Source organism: Rhinoraja longicauda, chromosome 3 (genome assembly GCF_053455715.1).
Source record: "Rhinoraja longicauda isolate Sanriku21f chromosome 3, sRhiLon1.1, whole genome shotgun sequence".
NCBI lineage: Eukaryota > Metazoa > Chordata > Chondrichthyes > Rajiformes > Arhynchobatidae > Rhinoraja > Rhinoraja longicauda.
In genome coordinates, this window is record NC_135955.1 from 50,797,711 (window position 1) to 50,820,666 (window position 22,956).

Genomic DNA, 22,956 nt, shown 5'->3' on the forward strand with positions numbered 1-22,956 from the left:
ACACTGGAGTGGTATCTTTGATCAGTCATTGTAGGATGGGATGGCATTGAGAGATGGAGCAAGGGGGTGGAGTGGAATGGAGAAGAGGAAAGGACCAGGGTGACTGGGATGGTGGGAGAAGTGTATGTGCACAGGTTGGGGGGAGTAATGTCTGATTTACATTGCTATCAAGTTCATATTGCATCCAGCTATGGATAAGTTATGGAAAGCTATGGATCCAGCTTTCAGAATAAGTTAACGAGACCAGAGAAACATTCAGTAGATCAAGCTGCAGGACTGAGTCTTGGGTTTAGGGCATTTCCATAAACTGGAAAATGGAGAAAACAGGCAAGTTTTAAGTTGCAGAGAGACGAAGGTGGAGAAAACAGAGGGAATGTCTACAAGGTATAGAATAAATCTGTAAAGTGAGAAAATCTGTATCTGTGAAATTCTTTGCCACAGAAGGCTGTGGAGGCAAAGTCAGTGGATAGATTTAAGGCAGAGATAGATAGATTCTTGATTAGTACAGGTGTCAGAAGTTATGGGGAGAAGGCAGGAGAATGGGGTTAGGAGGGAGAGATAGATCAGCCAAGCTTGAATGGCGGAGGAGACTTGATGGGCTGAATGGCCTAATTCTACTATCTCTTATGATCTTATGAAAATTGGTGGGAATACGCTTTGAATCTACATAATGACCGACCAATGCTATCAATTGTCAACTAAGCCTTTGGCTTATCATTTTGTTCAATAGATTTTTACTTTTTTATTTCCATGATTTCATACAATATTAGAGATCATTTCAGTACATTGTCTAAGCTAGCACACAACGCAGTTGTATTCTTCCACTTATCTTCCCTGTAATCTATTCTCTCCACATTTTCATCAAGCCCCGATCACTCACTCAACTGTGTACTATGAGCAAGTTACAGTGGCTAATTAACTACTAATTTGCACATCTTTGAGATGTCTAAGGGAACCAGAAGATTGTGAGGGCAAACAAGTGGCCACAGTGAGAACGTGCAAACTCTACACAGAAAGTTTAGGAGGTCAGGATTGAATTCGGTTTTCTGGAGCTATGAGACAGCAGTTTTCCTAGCAGTGCCACTCCCTCAAGTATTATTTGTATACTTCGAATTTAATTGAAACATGCATTATCCTCAAATATATGGCAGATTAGTACAGGTGTCAGGGGCTATGGGGAGAAGGCAGGCGAATGGGGTTAAGAGGGAAAGATAGATCAGCCATGATTGAATGACAGAGTAGGCTTCATGGGCCGAACGGCCTAATTCTGCTCTTATCACATGAATTTACAAAGTTACTTCAGGAATTAGAGTTGAATATTCATTTCCAGGGCACCACAGTGGCGCAGCGGTAGAGTTTGCATGTACGGTGTTTGTACGTTCTCCCCATGAACTGCGTGGGTTTTCCCCGGGATCTCTGGTTTCCTCCCACACTCTGAAGATGTACAGGTTTGTAGGTTAATTGGCAGTTTAATTGTAAATTGTCCCTAGTGTGCACAGGATAGTGTTAATGTGGAGTTTGCACGTTCTCACTGTGGCCACTTGTTCGCCCTCACAATCTTCTGGTTCCCTTAGTCATCTCAAAGATGTGCAGATTAGTAGTTAATTAGCCACTGTGACCTGATTGGCGCCGACTCGGTGGGTCGAAGGTGGGTGGGCCTGTTTCCACGCTGAATCTCTAAATTAAAACTAAAACATTGGACTTTGTCTATTGAACCGATGTGCTCTACCACACTCTATCTTCCTCTTTGCTCTATCTGTTGTACTTGAGTTTGATTTGATGGTATTTATGCACAGCAATATCTGATCTGTTTGGATGGCATTGCAAAATAAAGCATTTCACTTTACCTCGGCCCACGTGACAATAATAAACCTAAACCTAGAATCAAAGTTGTCTGATTTAAAGACAATTTAAATCAAGTAGTAATGTTTTGGTTCAAGTTCAAACCAATATAAATTATTTAATAAAAGAGCTGAAGTCATAATATGAAAGATATGTTATTTTAAGCTATTTTACTGGATTGCAGATGAAGTAATTTACTGAACGGTGAGAAATTTCAAATGAAGAGCATATGTTAAAACAAGCATCTTTAAAGCTGCTTATACACCGATCAGCCAAAACATTATGACCACTAACAGGCGAAGTGAATAACATTGATTATCTTGTAACAATGGCACCCGTCAATGGGTGGGATATATTAAGCAGCAAGTGAACAGTCGGTTCTTGAAGTTGATGTGTTGACAAACCAGCGACAGGGTGTTGGGCACCCAAGGCTCATCAATGCGCGAGGGCAATAAAGGCTATCCCGTCTGGTCTGAACCAACAGAAGGTCTACAGAGCATAAGTCACAGAAAATTTTAATGGTGGTCACGGGAGGAATGTGACACAATACACAGTGCCTCGCACCCTGCTGCGTATGGGGCTGCACACGGAGGACCAACAGCATATTAGGCAGGTGGTCATAATGTTTTGACTCATCATGTCATAATGTTTTGGCTGATCGGTGTATACACCGAAGACCACTGACAGGTGAAGTGAATAACATTGATTATCTTGTTACAATGGCACCTGTCAAGGGGTGGGATATATTAGGCAGCAAGTGAACAGTCAGCTCTTGAAGTTGATGTGTTGGATGCAGGAACAATGGGCAGGAGTAAAGACCTGAGCGACTTTGCCAAGGGCCAAATTGTTATGGGCAGACGACTGGGTCAGAGCATCTCTGAAACAGCAAGGCTTGTTGGGTGCTCCCTGTCAGCAGTGGTGAGTACCTACCGACAGTGGTTCGAGGAGGGACAAACCACAAACCGGCGACAGGGTGTTGGGCGCCCAAGGCTCATCGATGCGCGAGGGCAACAAAGGCATATTAGGCAGGTGGTAATAATGTTTTGGCTCATCAATGTATTTCATTGAGCAGTCTGTTTCAACTAATATTGTACTCTATTTAAAGAAACATTTTTGGTTGTAAATAAAAAAGCTCATTGGGTGAATTGGCTCAAATAAATTCCACACATTTTCTTCATTAATATTTTGACTCTTGAGCATTATTCTTCATAATCTGCATTGTTTATGAATTATATCCATTTAAATAAGTTGCGGGTAAATATCTGCAAGCAACTGCGACAAGCCATTTCTTCTGTTATAGGTTTTGGTTTGCTCTGATCTGTTAACTTGTGTTTTCCATTTCAGCTGTTCAGAATACGAATGTTACTTCCATAATGTTGTCCGATCAGTGCTCCCAATTTGCCTTTCCGGCCTTCTGTCATTTTGTGTTCCCACTCTGTGATAACGACTACACTGTTCTCAAACCACGGGAATTATGTCGGGCTGAGTGCGATATTCTGGAAAATTATCTGTGCAGTGCAGAATATATCTATGCAAGGTCAAACCCACTCATTCTTATGCAACTTCAGTTGCCAAACTGTGAGGACCTGCCACTCCCGGAAAGCCCGGAGGCTGCAAACTGCCTGGGAATTGGAATTCCTCTGGATGTTAGCAGATGTAAGTATGAAAAGATGTAATTTACTTTGACTAAATTCATTAATAATTGACAAGTTCCATTGCCTTATTTTCAACTAATCAAATTGTCTCTCAAACACTTGAATTGTTTAGACCATTTGAACATGCACACACAATGGCCTGAAGTAAAAATGCATGGTTTAGCTCACAGGCCAATAGAATACAGTAGCTGAGTTTGAAATATCAATACATGGAATTAATAGTTGTGCAAAGAAGCAAAGGTCCTGGCAACTGCCCTTCCCCTCACCCCCATCATCACTTTTTGCTGTGAGTTAAAGCACTTAACTGGTCGATTTGACACTGACAACATCTACGGACCGAGGATGGGAATCTTATATTGGACAATAAATAATGCATTCTTATGTGATTTAAGGAAAACTTTATTCCCGTATTGGGAATATAATTTCACTGTCAATAGCTATTTACAAGGTGAGTTTACTCTGTGCCAAACTGCAATTCAGCTGCATCATCAACATGTAATACTTTAGAACATATGCCACTGATGGAATCTTGATTTAATTAATAGTAATATTGCTGTAAAGCATGGATTTAATTTACTGAGACATAGCTTCCATAGATGTATAATCTATGTGCTGATTATATCTGAGGATAGGATGCCACACATGCTGGTTTTTGTAGGTTGTGCTTGTATTTTCATGTTAAATTGAGGCAGAGATCATGGAAATAAATTTCAATACAAAATGGCAGTATGTACGCAAAAGGTGTGTTTATAACTTTCACAACTCAATGCTTAATATCATTGAGTTGAGAGAAATCTAAGGACTATCTTTTTTCCCTCCTATTTTGATGTCCAGATAGAGTGGACATGGAAAGGATGTTTCCAGTATTGGGAGAGTCTCGAACCAGAGTGCACAGACACAGAATAAAAGGATATACCTTCAAAATGGGAATGAGGAATTTCTAGCCAGAGGGTGGTGAATATGTGGATTCATTGCCATAGATCGCTGTGGAGGCCAAGACATTGGATATTTTAAAGGAAAATATTAGTAGGTTCTTGATTAGGAAGGATGTCAAAAATTATGGGAAGACGGCAGAAGAATTAGGTTGAGAGGGAAAAATAGATCAGCAATGACTGAATGGTGGAGTGGACAAAGGGCTGAATGACCTAATTCTGCTCCTATTTCGTATGGTTTTGGGAGTGCTCGTCAATGTGTAACACATGTGGATTCCTGTTTTGGAGAGGAAACCCATGTACTTACATGTGTTATGTAAGACTTCACAGCAAAATCTTGAATTCTTCAGATTATATTGACACTGTCAAAATATTTGCAAGGACATTTTTATCTCTATATAAAAATGTGCAAGATTGTAAAGCTAATTCAAAATTCTTCTGAATAATAACCATGTGTTACTGGGAGCCATGCACTACGATGCAAACTATTTCCCACATACGAATAAAGCATGATTTCACAATATTTAAGAACATATTAATTCAGTATCAGTATGTCACAACATTATTTATGCATCGTCATGTATTGTTTCCAGATGTTTAAGTTGTATATTGAATTCTGTACGTATCACAGAAGGACTCATTCAATCGGGGAAGGGAGTATGAGTCCATTGATTTGATGGAGTTTGGTACGCAGTGAGTGTGCTGTGACTGGACAAACATTCAGAAGGGAGGGATAGATCGGGGAGCAGATGAGGTGCTCCTGATCATGGGTTGATGGTTGGTAACCAGCAATTGCATGGGAGGCGGAGGATGAATGTTGCCTCTTCTGATTCAAACTTACAAACCACCTTGATGCAGCTGTTTCTCTCTACTTTTAGCTTCTGTGTTTCCAGAAAGCTTGCTAAGCTGTCTGATTAAAGTCCAATTTAGATTAATTTGCCTATTACATGCTACTTTTTAACACAAGGGCCTGTCCCACTTAGGCGATTTTAAGGCGACTGCCGGTGACTAGGCTGTCGCCGACAGTTCGCCGGGGTGTCGCGGGCATGAGAAATCAACCGGAGTGAAATTTCTCGGGCGACAGCTGGCTTGTCGCCAGGTATCGTTGCTTATTGCGGGCACTGTCGCATGCTGTCCCCAGGTTTGCTTGGTTCTCTTAGATGTATTTAGAAGCACATAATATTAAAATAAGTTAAGTAATTTCAAGATACCATAAAATACTTGTGTTTATCCAATTTATTTAGAGTCAGGACATTTGACAGGTAGATTGGAGGTGACAGTTTGACAGTCAGGTAAGCGTAGGAAATTTCACGATGTTTATGGCCATCAGCCATTACATTTAAAGTAGGCTTCCAACCAAGATATGCAACCCAGAAACCAGATATGCATCTCCCGTACATTTTCAAAGAATGCCCACACACTTTTCACAAAAATCCATTTAATCACTTTTAAAATTAAATTTCTTAATACTGCTATTAGTAAACTGGAAGTCAATCCAGTTTATGCCTTGTTACCATGAAGCTTGGTTTTCAAGTAACCCGGGCAAGATGCTATATTTCAAAACTCTCAGGTACTTACTGACGTCAGTGATTTCAGCGAAAATTAGGACGGCGGAGAAGCATTGACAGCATGGGAATTTTTGCGATGTTTCCGAAGACGCTGTAATCTCGACCTGACTCGGTATTGTCGTGGTCATTGTCGTCGGGTAAAAGAAAATTTTGGCGATCTGCTACGACTTTGACAGTCGTCGGCAGTCGCCTAAATAATCGCCTAAGTGGGACAGGCCCTTAAATAAGTTAACATAATTGAATAAATGATTCAACTAATTTTGAAGACAATTGTTTCTCAGGACAAACATAGGATCAAATCTGCACTGATATCTTTAGTTTACTGAGACTTACATAATTCCTGAAGCAGTAATAATTGTGAGGAGTGTTGCAGAAAATTAATGAATACAGATTATTTAACAATATTTGACACGAGGTTCTCAATCTACTTCCTGTACTCCGTCTCATTGTTATTTAATTCCAGCCCACAATGGTGATGTCGTTTGCAAATTTCAAAAATTAAATTTGATTTGTACATGGCTGCACAGTTGTGGCTGTACAAGGAGTAACAAAGGGGGCTTTCGAAGCCTTTCTTATCCAAATACCTTTCTAAGAGTCTTTTAAACATATTCTGCATTTTTTGTACCATTATCACGTAAGGAAAGAATTACATTGGTTATTGCATTTGTATAGTTTTTTGGTACTTTTAAGGAACAATGCGTGTATTGATTCAGTCTTTCTGCTTGGTATGGCGTGGCTTTTTGTGATCTCAAAGCCAAATGGCTCTGACTTGTGTTCCTGTTGTGATGGTGACTATCGACCAAGGGACTCATCACTTCCAAGTGTAGTCATAATCTTGAGGTTGATTGGGTTGATTAAATCCTGTTCAGGATAGGAGGTGATGTCTCCAAACTCCATCTATGTGCCCTTTGTTAATATTCTTTGCTTGCTGACTCACTGATAATAGTTTAATATTTTTGTTGATTTTATGTAAGTCCACAATTATAAGCTACAATTTTGTTCACAGATATTCCTCCCGAATTTGATAAATTTGAACTTTTTGAACCTGAAGATCTGCACAGTCCGCCACCTACAACTGAAAGTAAGTCTTTTGCCCTTGTTCCAGATAAAGTCAGAATATAACAAATTTAATTTGCAGTAGACATTGCACACACATGTTAGTTGAGGTAAATGGTAAATTCAGTGTAGTTTTGGTTCGAAGGACTAGGAGGCAAGACCCAGGGTTGTACAAATAATTCTGGCTAGAAGAAGAAGAAGTTGTACAATCATTTTACAAATTAATATAAGCCAGTTATATAAAAAATATAGCAGCTAATTTTGAAGACAGTTGTTTCTCAGAACATAGAATTAAATCTGCACTAATATCTATGGTTGACAGATTTACATAATTCCTGTAGCAAGAATAATGAAGAAATGTTACAGAACATTATCTTAGTTTAAAAAAAATCCAACACTGTAATTGTGTAGTTGAATCCTGAGTATATCCCAGATAGTAGATCAAATTATGCCATTCCCTGCGCAATACTTTTTGGAGGATTTTGGGGGAAGTCAGAACATATTGTCTTGTGAGATAACTTTTATGCAGTGTGAAGCCTGAGATCACTACACCTCCTTCGGGACCAGGACTGAGCTGCTGGGCCAAGTCAGAGATCGCCAGTACCACCGCACATGAGTCTTCATGGCGAGGTTCAGTGCTCCAATGCAGTCCTGGACCTTTTTACCATTGTAAATAAAACATATCACAAGAGTTCACCCTCCTGCAAGTGTCAGTGCGGTCAATGCCAAACCCAGCGTCAACCCAACACCACAACCGGTACATGGATAGGAAAGGTTTGGAGGGATATGGGCTAGGCCATCACAGTCAGCCAGTGATAGGGATCAGAGCGGCCTCCAAGGGATGGAGTGCTGTCACATTGTCTAAGTTTCTTTTGAATGTCTTCTGGCCACTTTTGTTTTGTACCGCTGTCATATAAGATTTTTTTTTCTGTACGTTTGAATGACAATACCTGCAATGATTCAAACGTACTACTTGGTAAGATGTGGATTTTAATCATGTCAAAGCCAACTAGCTGTGACCTTTGAACGTGTTGTGATGGTGAATATCGACCAAGGGACTCATCACTTCCAAGTGTAATAATAATCTTGAGGTTGGTTGGATTGACTGAATCCTGTTCAGGGTAGGAAGTGATGTCTCCAAACTCCTTCAATGTGCCCTTTCTTAATATTCTTTGCTTGCTAAGCCACTGATAATAATTTAATGTTTTTGTCGATTTTATGTAAGTCTTCAATTATAGGTGACAATTTTGCTTTCAGATGAATCTTCCCAACTTGATCAATATGACTCTCATGAACCTGGCAGAAGCCTGCTACATCCGCCACCTAGAGCTGAACGTAAGTCCTTCGCCCTTGTTCCAGCTACAGTCAGACTATAACAAATTTATTTTACAGTAGACATTGCACACATATGTAAGGTGAGGTCAATGGTAAATTCAGTGCAGTTTTGGTGGGAAGGAGTAGGAGGGACTAGGATGCAAGACCCTGGTTTGTACAAATAATTCTGGCTAGTTATACGATTATTTTACAAATTAATATAAGCCAGTTATATAAAAATATAGCAGCTCATTTTGAAGACAGTCGTTTCTCAGAACATAGAATTAAATCTGCACTAATATCTTTGGTTGACTGAGATTTACATAATTTCTGTAGCAAGAATAATGAAGGAATGTTACAGAACATTATCTTAGTTTTTAAAAATCCACCATTTTTATTGTGCAGCTGAATCCCGAGTATATCCCAGATATTAGATCAAATTATGTCATTCCCTGCGCAATACTTTTTGGATGATTTTGGGGGAAGTCAGAACATATTGTCTTGTGAGATAACTTTTATGCAGTGTGACGCCTGAGATCGCTACACCTCCTTCGGGACCAGGACTGAGCTGCTGGGCCAAGTCAGAAATCGCCAGTACCACCGCACATGCGTCTTCATGGCGAGGTTCAGTGCTCCTATGCAGTCCTGGACTTTCTTACCATTGTAAATAAAACATCACAAGAGTTCACCCTCCTGCAAGTGTCGGTGCGGTCAATGCCAAACCCAGCGTCAACCCAACATCACAACCGGTACATGGATAGGAAAGTTTGGAGGGATATGGGCCAGGCATAGATAAATTGGACTAGTTACATTAAGCAATTTGGTCAGATTAGGTGATTAGTGGTGGATCTATGGAGAGAAGGAATGGGTGACGTTTCGGGTCAAGACCCTTCTTCAGTCTGAAGAAGGATCTCGACCCGAAACCAGGGCCGTCTTAACGCATGGGCCTGATGGGCACTTGCCCGGAGCCCCACGAGCATAGGGGCCCCATGCTGATCTGTGTATGTTAAGTGACTTGCAATAAATAAATACTACTTTAAAAATGTAGGTTCAATAAGTGCTTTTTTCGCTACATTTTCGGTCACTAAGTGCTTCTCACAGCGATCTGTAAGTGCTTTTCGCAACAATGTAGCACCCTAAGTCCATCGCTAAGTGCTTTTCGGTAAGTGCTTTTCGCCGGCACGACGGGGGGGGGGGCTGGTAGGGAAAGGGGGGTGGGGGAGAGTAACGGTAGGGGCCCCAGTACACTGCTTTGCCCGGGGGCCCATAATGCTGTAAAAACGGCCCTGCCCGAAACATCACCCATTCCTTCTGTCCAGAGATGCTGCCTGACCCACTGAGTTACTCCAGCATTTTGTGACTACCTTCGATTTAAATCAGCATCTGCAGTTTTTTTTCCTTCACAGTGGTGGATCTATAATAGTTCCCCCCTTTTTTTCCTTCTTTCCCTCTCTGTAGAATGTGTGGGTTTTATAGGGAATAGGTTGACACGGTTCAAGTAACCAACCGATAGTAGCTGATTGGACCCAGCTGTTACCAGTGATGCTGGGATTGGCCTCTCCTGGCCTGTCAGCCAGTGATGGGGATCGAGCGGCCTCCAAGGGATGGAGTGCTGTCACATTGTCTAAGTTTCTTTTGAATGTCTTCAGGCCACATTTTGTTTTGTACTATAAGAAAATAACTGCAGATGCTGGTACAAATCGATTTATTCACAAAATGCTGGAGTAACTCAGCAGGTCAGGCAGCATCTCGGGAGAGAAGGGATGGGTGACGTTTCGGGTCGAGACCCTTCTTCAGACAAGAAAAAAATTTCCCGTACATTTGAGTGACAATACCTGCAATGATTAAATCTTACTCCTTGGTAAGGTATGGATTTTAATCATGTCAAAGCCAAATAGCTGTGACCTTTGAACCTGTTGTGATGGTGAATATCGACCAAGGGACTAATCACTTCCAGGTGTAATAATAATCTTGTGGTTGGTTGGATTGACTGAATCCTGTTCAGGATAGAAGGTGATGTCTCCAATCTCCTTCAATGTGCCCTTTCTTAATATTCTTTGTTTGCTAAGCCACAGATAATAGTTTAATGTTTTTGTTGATTTTATGTAAGTCTTCAATTATAGGCGACAATTTTGCTTTCAGATGAATCTCCCCAACTTGATCAATATGACTCTCATAAACCTGGAGGAAGCCTGCTACCTCCGCCACCTAGAGCTGAAAGTAAGTCTTTTGCCCTTGTTTCAGCTACAGTAAAAAAATGACCGTTTAACCCTTTTTTTGTGTTATACTAGTGCACACACATGTTATGTGAAGTAAGTTGTAAATTCAGTGTGGTTTTGGTGGGGAAAGGTTGGGAGAGACGAGGAGGCAGGACGATAGTTTGTACAACAAATTCTGGCTGGTTGTACACTCACTTTAAAAACTGATATAAGCAGTTTGCATTGCATGAGCTCCACAGTCCTTTTTTTGTACGGTTGTGGAAAAGAAGACCCAGCAATCGCATAGAATGTTTTACATATTCAGGATATTCTGGCTGTCGTAAGATATTTAGCACCATGTCAAAGTGAATTAATATCTACATTATTTGACATACAAAATTGTTGTGTATTTGTGCTGTAATTGGACTATGAATAAATCTCGGACACGCACAAGTATTCAAACGTGCCTATATTCATGTTAGCGCCATCTTAAGTCCTCCTTGAGTATGCGTACAATCGCGCAAGTCATTTCATATTAAAAGTCATTTCATTTTAAATCAGGTTTGCATACCCAACAGAAATCCACAAATGGTAATTTTTCCAACATGTCCAATGTGCTGGTCAGAGTTTTGATCAAATTAAACCATTTCTAAACTAGCAACCTACCATGTTCTACGACCAGGATCGGACACATTTTATGCAGGACCTTGTAATCTTTTTATGAGAAAGATATTAGTATAACTAAAAGATTTCATAATATTAATTTAAGATGGTGCTGGAGAGTACAATTAGGTGATCTTGTAATAGTTAAAACTTTCTTCCACAGTAGTTTCTTTTCTTATCATCTATCCATTCCAGTGCAAAGAAAATCATTAAACCCAGCCCTATAAGTCTCCTTTCAGTCACTCCTAAATCAATTCAGCTTTTGGAACTACCAGACTTTCTTTCTTGGATCTGATACTAGCAGCACAGCTGATAGGACAAACAAACGTGGAATGCAGGAGACTCCGGTGGCTGTACGTACTGAAAACAGCTACACCCTCTTGGAAGCAGACAATACAACAAAATTGAGTGGTAGCCAGGGCTGTTATTCCAACCCTGGTGCTGAGGCTCAACGGGGAAGAGTGACGTCAGGCAGAGCCGTAGTGGTGGGAGACTCCATCGTCAGAGGTACACAGGAGATTCTGCGGCAACAGGCGAGACTCAGGGATGGTATGTTGCTTCCCTGGTGCCAGGGTCCAGGATGTCTTGGAGCGGCTGCACAACATCCTCAAGAGTGTGGGGGAGCAGCCAGAGGTTGTTGTGCATGTTGGCACGAATGATATAGGTTGGAAGAGGAAGGAGGTTCTGCAACAAGATTTTATGGAATTGGGCAGAAGACTGAAAAGCAGGACCTGCAGGGTAGTGATCTCAGGATTGCTTCCAATACCTCGTGCTAGTGAAGGTAAGAATAGGAAGATAGAGGATATGAATGTATGGCTGAGGAGTTGGTGCACGGGGCAGGGATTCAGATTTCTGGATCATTGGGATCTCTTCTGGGGCAGGGGTGACCTGTATAAAAGGGAAGGGTTGCACCTAAACTGGAGGGGGACCAACATCCTAGCAGGAAGGTTTGCTAATGCTACACGGGAGGGTTTAAACTAGAGGGTTTAAACTAGACTCGTGAGGGATAGAGGCACATGAGAGGCTAGTTGGTGTGGAGGGTGGTGTGGGTAAGGTTAATGGACAAAATAGGCAAAAAGCCGGAGAGCAAGGAAGGAGGGTTGGTTTAAACTGCATGTATTTTAATGCAAGAGTCTTGATGGGTAAGGCAGATGAGCTTTGGGCGTGGATAGGTACGAGCGACTGGGATGTTGTAGCCATGACTGAAACCTGATTAAGGGAGGGACAGGACTGGCAGCTCAATGGTAGGAGCTTCAGTAGAGACAGGGGTGAGGAAAAAAGAGGAGGGGGAGTTGCATTGTTGGTTAAGGAGGATGTCACGGCTGTGTTCAGAGGTGACATTACAGATAGTTCGTCTAGTGAGGCTCTATGGGTGGAGCAGAGGAACAAGATAGGGATGATCACCTTGTTGTGGGTATACCACAGACCCCCAAATAGTCAACGGGAATTAGAAGAACAAATGTGCCGGGAAATTGCAGACCGCTGCAGGTCAAATATGGTTGTTGTAGTAGGGGATTTTAACTTTCCCAATATAGATTGGGAAGATCGTAGCGTGAAGGGTTTAGATGTGGTGCAATTCCTCAAAAGTGTTCAGGAGAGTTTTCTTAAACAGTATGTGGAGGCAGCCATACATGAGAGGGCAATGCTGGGTCTAGTATTGGGAAATTGGGAAGGGCAAGTTAATGAAGTGTGTGGAGGAGCCTTTTGGGACCAGTGACCCAGAGTTCGATTAGATTTAAGATAGTTATGGATCAGGACGGAGCGGGTCCACGTGTTAAAATGCTCAACTGGGGTAAGGCCAACTTTGAGGGTATGAGAGAAGGTCTCGCTCAAGTTGACCGGAGCAGGTTATTTGAGGGGAAAGGAACATCGGCCAAGTGGGATGTTTTTAAAAGTGTACTGTAGAAAGCTCAGGATGTGTACGTCCCCGTTAGAGTGAAAGGCAAAGTAGGCAAATGTAAGGAAGCTTGGCTGACGAGGGAAATTGAGACGTAGTCAAAAACAAGAAGGATGCATGGGACAGGTAAAAGCAGCTGGGATCAAGTGCATCCTTGGAGGAGTTTCGGGAACTAAGGAGCAAACTAAAAAAGGAGATCAGAAGGGCAAAAAGGGGCCAGGAGATAGCTCTGGCAGGTAGCATAAAAGACAATTTCAAAAGATTTTATAAATACATTCGGGGGGGGAAAAGGGCAACTAGAGAGAGAGTGGGACCTCTCAGGAATAAAAGCGGTCACTTCTGTGTGGAGCCACAGGAGATTAGCAAGGTGCTCAATGAGTATTTCTCTGTATTTACCAAGGAGAAAGACAGAACGGAGGAAATTGGAGCAGTCACTGGAAGTGTCTTGAGAGTAGTCAGGGTTACCGTCAAGGAAGTACTGAAGGTACTGTCGTGTTTGAAGGTAGACAAATCTCCGGGGCCTGATCAGATATATCCGAGGACATTGCAGGAAACTAGAGAGGAAATTGCGGGGGCCCTAGTTGAAATTTATGAGTCGTCCTTAAATACAGGAGAGGTGCCAGAGGATTGGAGGGTGGCAAATGTTGTGCCTCTTTTCAAGAAGGGCTGTGGCGAAAATGCTGGGCACTATAGGCCGATGAGCTTAACATCTGTAGTTGGTAAGCTAATGGAGAGTATTCTGAGGGGTAGGATATACAGGCATTTGGATGGGCAAGGGTTGATTAGGGACATTCAGCATGGTTTTGTACGTGGGAGGTCGTGTCTCACAAATCTGATTGATTTTTTGAAAACGTGAGCAAAATGATTGATGAGGGCAGAGCTGTAGATGTTGTGTACATGGACTTTAGTAAGGCATTCGACAAGGTGCCACATGGTAGGCTGCTCTGGAAGGTTAGATCACGTGGGATCCAAGGAGAGATAGCTGAATGGTTAGCAAATTGGCTCCATGGAAGGAAGGAGAGGGTGATGGTGGAATGTTGCTTCTCAGACTGGAGGCCTGTGACTAGTGGTGTAACTAGTGGTTGCTTTAGATGAGATCATACAGAGCAAGATTAGCAAGTTTGCTGATGATACAAAAGTTAGTCGTTTTACAGATAGTAAAAATGGTTGTGAACGATTGCAGCAGGATCTGGATCGATTGGCCAGGTGCACGTAGGAATGGTTGATGGAATTTAATACAGAAAAGTGTGAGGTGTTGCATTTTGGGACGTCAAACAAGGGCAGGACCTACACAGTAAATTAAAGGTCTCTGGGGAGTGTTGTAGAGGAGAGGGATCTAAGCCTACAAGTACATGGTTCCTTGAAGGTCGAGTTGCAGGTAGATAAAGTGGTCGAAAAGGCTTTTGGCACTTTGGCTTTCATTAGTCAGAGAGTATTGAGTATAGAAGTTGGGAGGTCATGTTGCAGTTGTACAAGATGTTGGTGAGACCGCATTTAGAATATTATGTTCAGTTCTGGGCACCACGTTATAGGAAAGATATTGTCAAGCTTGAAAGGGTTCAAAAAAGATTTACGAGGATGTTGCCAGGATTAGAGGGTGTGAGCTATATGGAGACATTGAGTAGGCTGGTCTCTATTCTTTGGAGCGTAGGAGGATGAGGGGATATCTTATAGAGGTGTACAAAATCATGAGAGGAATAGATCGGGTGGATGCACAGTCTTTTACCCAGAGTAGGGGAATCGAGGACCAGAGGACATAGGTTCAAGGTGAAGAGGAAAAGATTTAATAGAAATCCGAGGGGTAACTTTTTCACACAGACGGTGGTGGGTGTATGGAACAGTTGAGCAGGGACTATCCCATTGTTTAAGAAACAGTTGGACAGGTACATAGATAGGACAGGTTTGGAGAGTTATGGACCAAGCGCAGGCAAGTGGGACTAGGGTAGCTGGGACATTGTTGGCCGGTGTGGGCGAGTTGGGCCGAAAGGCCTGTTTCCATACTGTATCACTCAATGACTCTAAACCACAGAAGCAGGAAGTCAGGGAGGGGAAACAAGAGGTACAACTGGAGTAATGGGACTTTCACCCACCCCCTCCACCCCACCCCTGCATCCCATCCCGCCCCACCCCCTCCCCCCCATCCTGCAGCATACATCTAGCTAATGTTCAGTCACTCTATAAGAAATTTGAATAGCTTGAAGAATTTGAAAGAGCAATCGGGGACCGCTGGGACCATGTGCCTTTATGGCATGGGCCAGCATCCCCGTGCGGTCCTGGACTTTGTTACCATGGTAAATGAAACATATGACAAGAGCTTTCCCTACTGCAAGTGTCGGTGCTGTCAATTTCAAACCCGGCATCAACCCGACACCACAACAGGTACATGGATAGGAAAAGTTTAGACGGTAATGGGCCAGGCATAGATAAGTAGGATTAGCTCCATTAAGCAACTTGGTCAGAATAGGAGTCTGAAGAAGGGTCTCGACCCGAAACGTCACCCATTCCTTCTCTCCTGAGATGCTGCCTGACCTGCTGAGTTACTCCACCATTTTGTGAAATAAATACCTTTGGGCAGAATAGGTGATCAGTAGTGGATCTGTAATAGTTCCCCCTTTTTTCCTTCCTTTCCTCCCTCCCTCTAGAATGCATGGGTTTTATGGGGAGTAGCTGACAAGGTTCAAGTGGCCAACCAACTGCAGCGGATTGGACCCAGCTATAACTAGTGATGCTGGGGATTGGCCTCTCCTGGCCTGTCAGCCAGTGATGGAGATCAGAGTGTTGGGACAGAGTGTTGTCACACAGTCTAAGTTTATTTTGAATGTATTCTACTTTCTGGTCATATTTTTTGCACTGCCATCATATCAGAAAAAATGGTTATTGCGTTTCTACAATATTTTTTTGTATGTTTGAGTGACAATCCCTGCAATGATTCAACCTTATTGCTTGGTATGTGTGGATTTTAATCATGTCAAAGTCAAATAACACTGATCTTTGGACCTGTTGTGATGGTGAATATCGACCAAGCCGTTCATCATATCCAAGTGGAATTATGATCTTGAGGTTGGTTGGATTGACTGAATCCTGTTCAGGGTAGGAGGTGATGTTTCCAAACTCCTTCTATGTGCCCTTTCTTAATATTCTTTGCTTGCAGAGCCACTGATAATAGTTTAATATTTTTGTTGATTTTATGTAAGTCTTCAATTATAGACTACATTTTGCTTTCAGATGAACTTCCCCATCTTGATCAATATAACTCTAATGAACTTGGAGGAGGCCTGCAAAGTCCGCCACCTGGAACTGAAAGTATGTTTTCTGCTCATGTTCTAGCTAAAGTCAGAAAATGACCATTTAACACGTTTCATTTGTAGTAAGCAATGCACACACGTTAGGTGAGGTAAAATATAATTTCATTGTGGTTTTGGTGGGGAAGGTTAGGGAGTGACGAGGAGGCAAGACGGAGGTTTGTACAACAAATTCTGGCTGGTTGTACACTCATTTAAAAAATTGATATGAGCAGTATACATTGCATGAGCTCCACAGTCCTTTATTTGTATGGTTGGGGAAAAGATGAATAAAATCGTATAGAATATTTTACTTGAGGATATACTGAATATTGTACTATATTTAACTCCATGTCACAATGAATTAATATCTGCTGTATTTAACATACAAAATTGTATTTTTTTTTGTATTGCTTTAATTTCCATTGTCCCTATTTATTAAGCACCAATCATAAGGAAACAACATGCAGTCTTAAACAACTGTGCAAGTTGGCCTTTGATCATTTCCAACACGTCAGATTTTTGATCAAATTAAACCATTTCTGAAACTAGCAGCTCATCATATTCTACGACCAGGATTGGCCACATTTCATCCAGGACCTTGTGATAATTTTATGAAGAACATGTTACCATAACAAAAGATTTCATGGAAAGTCCGGTCATCTGTTGATGCTCTGACGAGCTTACGGTGATTGAAGTGTGAGCCGTAAGTGATGAGGGTAATACAGCAGTGGTCTGAGGAGGCTATGGGTCAATTTCAGGACTGTCTTAAGGTAGTGGACTGGAACATGTTCAAGACCACATCATCCAGCCTGAATGAGTGTACTCAGTCATCCACTGTTTTCATCAAGAAACACATTGACAACTGTGTTCTGACAAAGACAATTGGGGGCTTATCCCAACTGGAAACCTTGGATGAACTTGGAGGCCAAGTCAATGGATATTTTTAAGGCAGAGATAGATTCTTGATTAGTATGGGTGTCAGGGGTTATGGAGAGAAGGCAGGAAAATGGGGTTAAGAGGGAGATTGATCGGCCATGATTGAATGGCGGATTAGATTTGATGGGCCAAATGGCCTAATTCTGCACCTACCACATATGAAATGAATGGTACTCCTCAAGATTGCGTGCTCAGTCAAGTATGCCAGCTTGATCTTTTGATTCACTGATGTTGGTCAGATCAAAAAAGGTGATGAGACTGAATACAGGAAAGAGACCAGGAACCTTGTCTTGTGCATCTATCCCTTAATGAGAGAACACGTATCGACACAAAGTGCTGGAGCAACTCAGCAGGCCAGGCAACATCTCTGGGGAAAAGGAACAGGTGACTGAACCATTTTTCAGACTGAAAGTAGAGGGGGTAAACTGGAGGTAGAAAAAGCTTTTTTTTATAGCTAAAAAATGATTGAATTATTCATTGATTGAATTAAAGCTTTTTTTAAATAAAAGCTTTATATTTTCGATATATACCAACATCTGCAGTTCCTTCCTACACAAGAGAAAATGCACATTGACCTAAGGAAGAGGGGGGTGAACACAACCCTGTCCTCATCAAGAGTTGCTGCAGAGATCGTTAACAACTTCAACTTCCTCAGTATCCATATCACCAGCAACGTAAACATAGGATTCAATCTGCACTAATATCTTTGGTTGACTGAGACTTGCACAATTCCAGTAACAATAATAATTGAGGAATGATGTAGAACATTTTTTAAAATCCAACATTGTAATTGTGCAGCTGAATCCCGAGTATATCCTAAATATCAGATCAAATTAGGTCATTCCCTGCGCAATGCTTTTTGGAAGATAACTTTTGTGCACTTGGTGCAATTAGATCAGTGTCGTGCAGTTATGGATTAGACTCTGCCAACGTATCAGTGATATCCTCCTCCCAATTTTTCTTGGATAATTTAGGCTGAATTACTTCTGTTGGGTCCTTCAGACAATATTACAGATCCAATACTAATAACCTGGATGATGAAGCTGAGACAGCTAGCTCGGCCTCTCGAGCAACTTGACTTGAAGTGCAGGGTGGAGCCTGAAAATGCTACACCTCCTTCCAGACCAGGACTGAGCTGCTGGACCAAATCTGTGGTTGCCAGTACCACCACCGCACATACCCCTTTCTGGCGAGGGACAGCATCCCATGTGTCTTGGATTTCCTTACCACTCTAAATAAAACATATCACAAGAGTTCACCTTGCTGTGAATGGCAGTGCCAAGCCTGGTGTCAACCCGATACCACACCAGGTACATGGATAGGAAAGGTTTGGAGAGATATGTGCCGGGCATCGATAAGTGGGACTAGCTCCATTAAGCAAATTGGTTAGAATAAGTGATCAGTAGTGAATTTGTAATAGTTCCCCTTTTTCCCTTTCCTTCCTCTCCTCTCTCCCTCTAGAATGCGTGGGTTTTATGGGGAGTAACTGACAAGGTTCAAGTGGCAACCAACTGCAGCTGATTGGACCCAGCTATTACCAGTGATGCTGGGGATTGGCCTCTCCTGGCCTGTCAGCCACTGATGGAGATCAGAGCGGCTCCCAAGGGACAGGGTGCTGTGACACTGTCTACGTTTCTTTTGAATGTATTCTGCATTCTGATCATATTTTTTGTACTGCCATTATATGAGAAAAAATTGGCTATTGTGTTTGTACGATTTTTTTCATACGTTTGAGAGACAATACCTGCATTGATTCAACCTTATTGCTTGGTAAGGTGTGGATTTTAATCATGTCAAAGTCAAATAGCTCTGACCTTTAAACCTGTTATGATGGTGAATATCGACCAAGCCTTTCGTCACATCCAAGTGGAATCATGATCTTGAGCGTGGTTGGATTGACTGAATCCTGTTCATGGTCGGAGGTGATGTCTCCAAACTCCTTCTATGTGCCCTTTCTTAATATTCTTTGCTTGCTGAGCCACTGATAATAAATTAATATTTTTGTTGATTTTACGTAAGTCTTCAATTATAGACTACAATTTTGCTTTCAGATGAAGTTCCCCAACGTGATCAATCCGATTCTCATGAACATGGAGGAGGCCTGCAAAGTCCACCATCTGGAGCTGAAAGTAAGTCTTTTGCTCTTGTGCTAGCTAAAGTCAGAAAATGACCAAGGTATGGAGGGATACAGGCCAGGCAAAATGAAATAGGACCAGCTCCATTCAGCAATTTGGTCAGATTAGGTAATGACTGGTAGATCTATAATAGTTCCCCCCTTTTTTTTTCCTTCCTTTCCTCCCTCCCTCTAGAATGCATGGGTTTTATGGGGAGTAGCTTAACATCTATAGTTGGTAAGTTACTGGAGAGTATTCTGAGGGATAGGATATACAGGCATTTGGATGGGCAAGGGCTGATTTGGGATAGTCAGCATGGTTTTGTACATCAGAGGTCGTGTTTCACAAATCTGATTGATTTTTTTAAAGACGTGACCAAAAAGTTTGATGAGGGCAGAGCTGTTGATGTTGTGTACATGGACTTCAGCAAGGTGTTCGACAAGGTTCCGCATGGTAGGCTGCTCTGGAAGGTTAGATCGCATGGAATCCAAGGAGAGATAGCTGAATGGGTAGCAAAATGGCTCTATGAGAGGAAGCAGAGGGTAATGGTGAAAGGTTGTTTCTCAGACTGGATGCCTGTGACTAGTGGTGTGCCTCAGGGTTCGGTTATGGGCCCGTTACTGCTTGTCGTCTACATCAATGATTTGGATGAGAACATACAGAGCAAGATTAGCAAGTTTGCTGATGATACAAAAGTGAGTGTTTTTGCCGATAGTGAAGATGGTTGTGAACGATTGCAGCAGGATCTGGATTGATTGGCCAAGTGGGCGGAGGAATGGTTGATGGAATTTAATACAGAGAAGTGAGAGGTGTTGCATTTTGGGACGTCGAACAAGGGGAGGATCGACACAGTACATGGTAGGCTTCTGGGTAGTGTTGTAGAGCAGAGGGATATAGGAGTACAGGTGCATGGTTCCTTGAAGGTCGAGTCGCAAGTAGATAAGGTGGTCAAAAAGGCTTTTGGCACTTTGGCTTTCATCAGTCAGAGTATCAAGTATAGAAGTTGGGAGGTCATGTTGCAGTAGTATAAGACGTTGGTGAGACCACATTTAGAACATTGTGTTCAGTTCTGGGCACCATGTTGTAGGAAAGATATTGTCAAGCTTGAAAGGGTTCAGAAAAGATTTACGAGGATGTTGCCAGAACTAGAGGGTGGAGCTATAGAGAGAGGTTGAGTAGGCTGAGTCTCTATTCCATGGAGTGCAGGAGGATGAGGGGAGATCTTATAGAGGTATACAAAATCAAAAAATCATGAGAGGAATAGATTGGGTAGATGCACAGAGTCTTTTGCCCAGAGTTGGGGAATTGAGGACCAGAGGACATAGGTTCAAGGTGAAGGTGAAATGATTTAATAGGAATCTGAGGGGAACTTTTTCACGCAAAGGGTGGTGGGTGTATAGAACAAGCTGCCAGGGGACGTAGTTGAGGCTGGGACTATCCCACCATTTAAGAAACAGTTGGACAGGTACATGGATAGGACAGGTTTGGAGGGATATGGGCCAAGCGCAGGCAAGTGGGATTGGTGTAGCTGGGACATTGTTGGCCGGTGTGGGCGAGTTGGGCCGAAGTGCCTGTTTCCACACTGTATCACTCTATGACTCTAGCTGACAAGGTTCAAGTGGCCAACCAACTGCAGCTGATTGGACCCAGCTGTTACCAGTGATGCTGGGTTTGGCCTCTCCTGGCATGTTAGTTAGTGATGGAGGTCAGAGCGGCCCCCAGGGGATGGAGTTCTGTCACGCTATCTAAGTTTCTTTTGAATGTACTCTGCATTCTGGTCACATTTTGTTTTGTACTGCCATCATATAAGAAAATAACTGCATTGGTAATTGTGTTTGTACAATTTATTTTGTACGTTCGAGAGACAATACCTGCATTGATTCAACCTTATTGCTTGGTACGGTGTGGATTTTAATCATGTCAAAGCCAAATAGCTCTGACCTTCGAACCTGTTGTGATGGTGAATATCGACCAACGGACTCATCACTTCCAAGTGGAATCATGATCTTGAGGTTGGTTGGATTGACTGAATCCTGTTCAGGGTAGGAGTTGGTGTCTCCAAACTCCTTCAGTGCCCTTTCTTAATCGTTGCTTGCTTAGCCACTGATAATAGTTTAATGTTTTTGTTGATTTTATGTAAGTCTTCAAATATAGGCAACAATTTTGTTTTCAGATGAATTTCCCCAACTTGATCAATCTGATTCTCATGAACCTGGAGGATGCCTGCAAAGTCCGCCACCTAGAGCTGAAAGAATGTCTTCTGCTCTTGTTCTAGCTAAAGTCAGAAAATGACCATTTAATAGGTCTCTTTTGCAGTAAACAATGCACACACAAGTTAGGTGAGGTAAATTATAAATCCAGTGTGGTTTTGGTGGGGAAGGGTAGGGAGAGACTTGGAGGGAAGACGGTGGTTTGTATAACAAATTCTGGCTGGTTGTACACCTACTTCAAAAAATGATATAAGCAGTTTGCATTGCATGAGCTCCACAGTCTTTTATTTGTATGGTAGAGGAAAAGAAGACCTAGTAATTATATAGAATGTTTTACATCTTCAGGATATTCTGAATGTCATACTATATTTTACTCCACGTCAAAGTGCACACTGGACAATTTGATAAAGAAAATTTATAAATTGTAATTTTTTGTATTAGAATTTAATTTCCATTGTCTCTATTTAATAAGCAACAATAATAAGGAAACAACATGCAGCCATTGAGCATTTCCAATGTGTCCAATATTCTGGTCAGAACTTTAATCTAAATAAACCTATTTTGAAACTAGCGGCTCACCATGTTCTACAACCAGAATCCGCGATGTTTTGGCCAGGACTTTGTAATCATTTTACAAGGAAGTTTTGATTGTTAAAATTTTCACAATCGTGATTTAAGAAGGCACCAGAGTGTTGCAACATTTTATTCGTAGGTCCTCTTGAAATAGTTAATACCATCTTCTGTGATTGTTTTTACTTTATAATCTATCCATTCCAGCGCTACAAAAGTCACTAAACCCAGCACTGTAAGATCCTGTCTGTCACTGCTAAATCAAAGCACCTTTTGGAACTAGCAGTCTTTCTTTCTTGTACCTGATGCAACCAACACAGCTGTGAGTAGAAAAAAAACTTCATCCACCCATGGCACTTCATCCACCCAAAACTTCAGGCACACTTCCAGCTAATATTCAGTGGCCTTGGCCTTAACTTGGACAGTCCAATCGATCAACAACTATCGGGCTCAATCAACAAGACCAGAAATCTTGTGTCATGGTGTTGGAACAATATCTAGCCCTTAATGTCAACAAGCCAAAAGGAAACGGGGGGAGGGGGGCGGGGGTGAAAACAACTGTCCTCATCAACGGAATTGATGTAGGGATGGTCGTCAGCTTCAAGTTCCTGGGCATCCATACCACCGGTAACTGAACCTGGTCCCTTCACACTGATGCAATGATCAGGAAAGTGACCAGCGTATTTAATTTCTTAGGTGTCTGAGATGATTCTACAT

At 42.0% G+C, this 22,956-nt stretch overlaps 1 protein-coding gene across 1 annotated transcript in view; it reads left to right on the forward strand.

The window, feature by feature from the left end:
- The window catches only part of LOC144592253 (uncharacterized), a 55,769-nt gene that overhangs the window by 22,387 nt on the left and 10,426 nt on the right, over positions 1-22,956 (forward strand). Inside the window, exons 5-10 of the mRNA XM_078396785.1 lie at positions 3,187-3,498; positions 7,004-7,078; positions 8,311-8,388; positions 10,510-10,587; positions 16,351-16,428; positions 19,397-19,474. Coding sequence (XP_078252911.1) covers positions 3,187-3,498; positions 7,004-7,078; positions 8,311-8,388; positions 10,510-10,587; positions 16,351-16,428; positions 19,397-19,474 — 699 coding nt within the window. The remainder of the gene's footprint in view (positions 1-3,186; positions 3,499-7,003; positions 7,079-8,310; positions 8,389-10,509; positions 10,588-16,350; positions 16,429-19,396; positions 19,475-22,956) is intronic.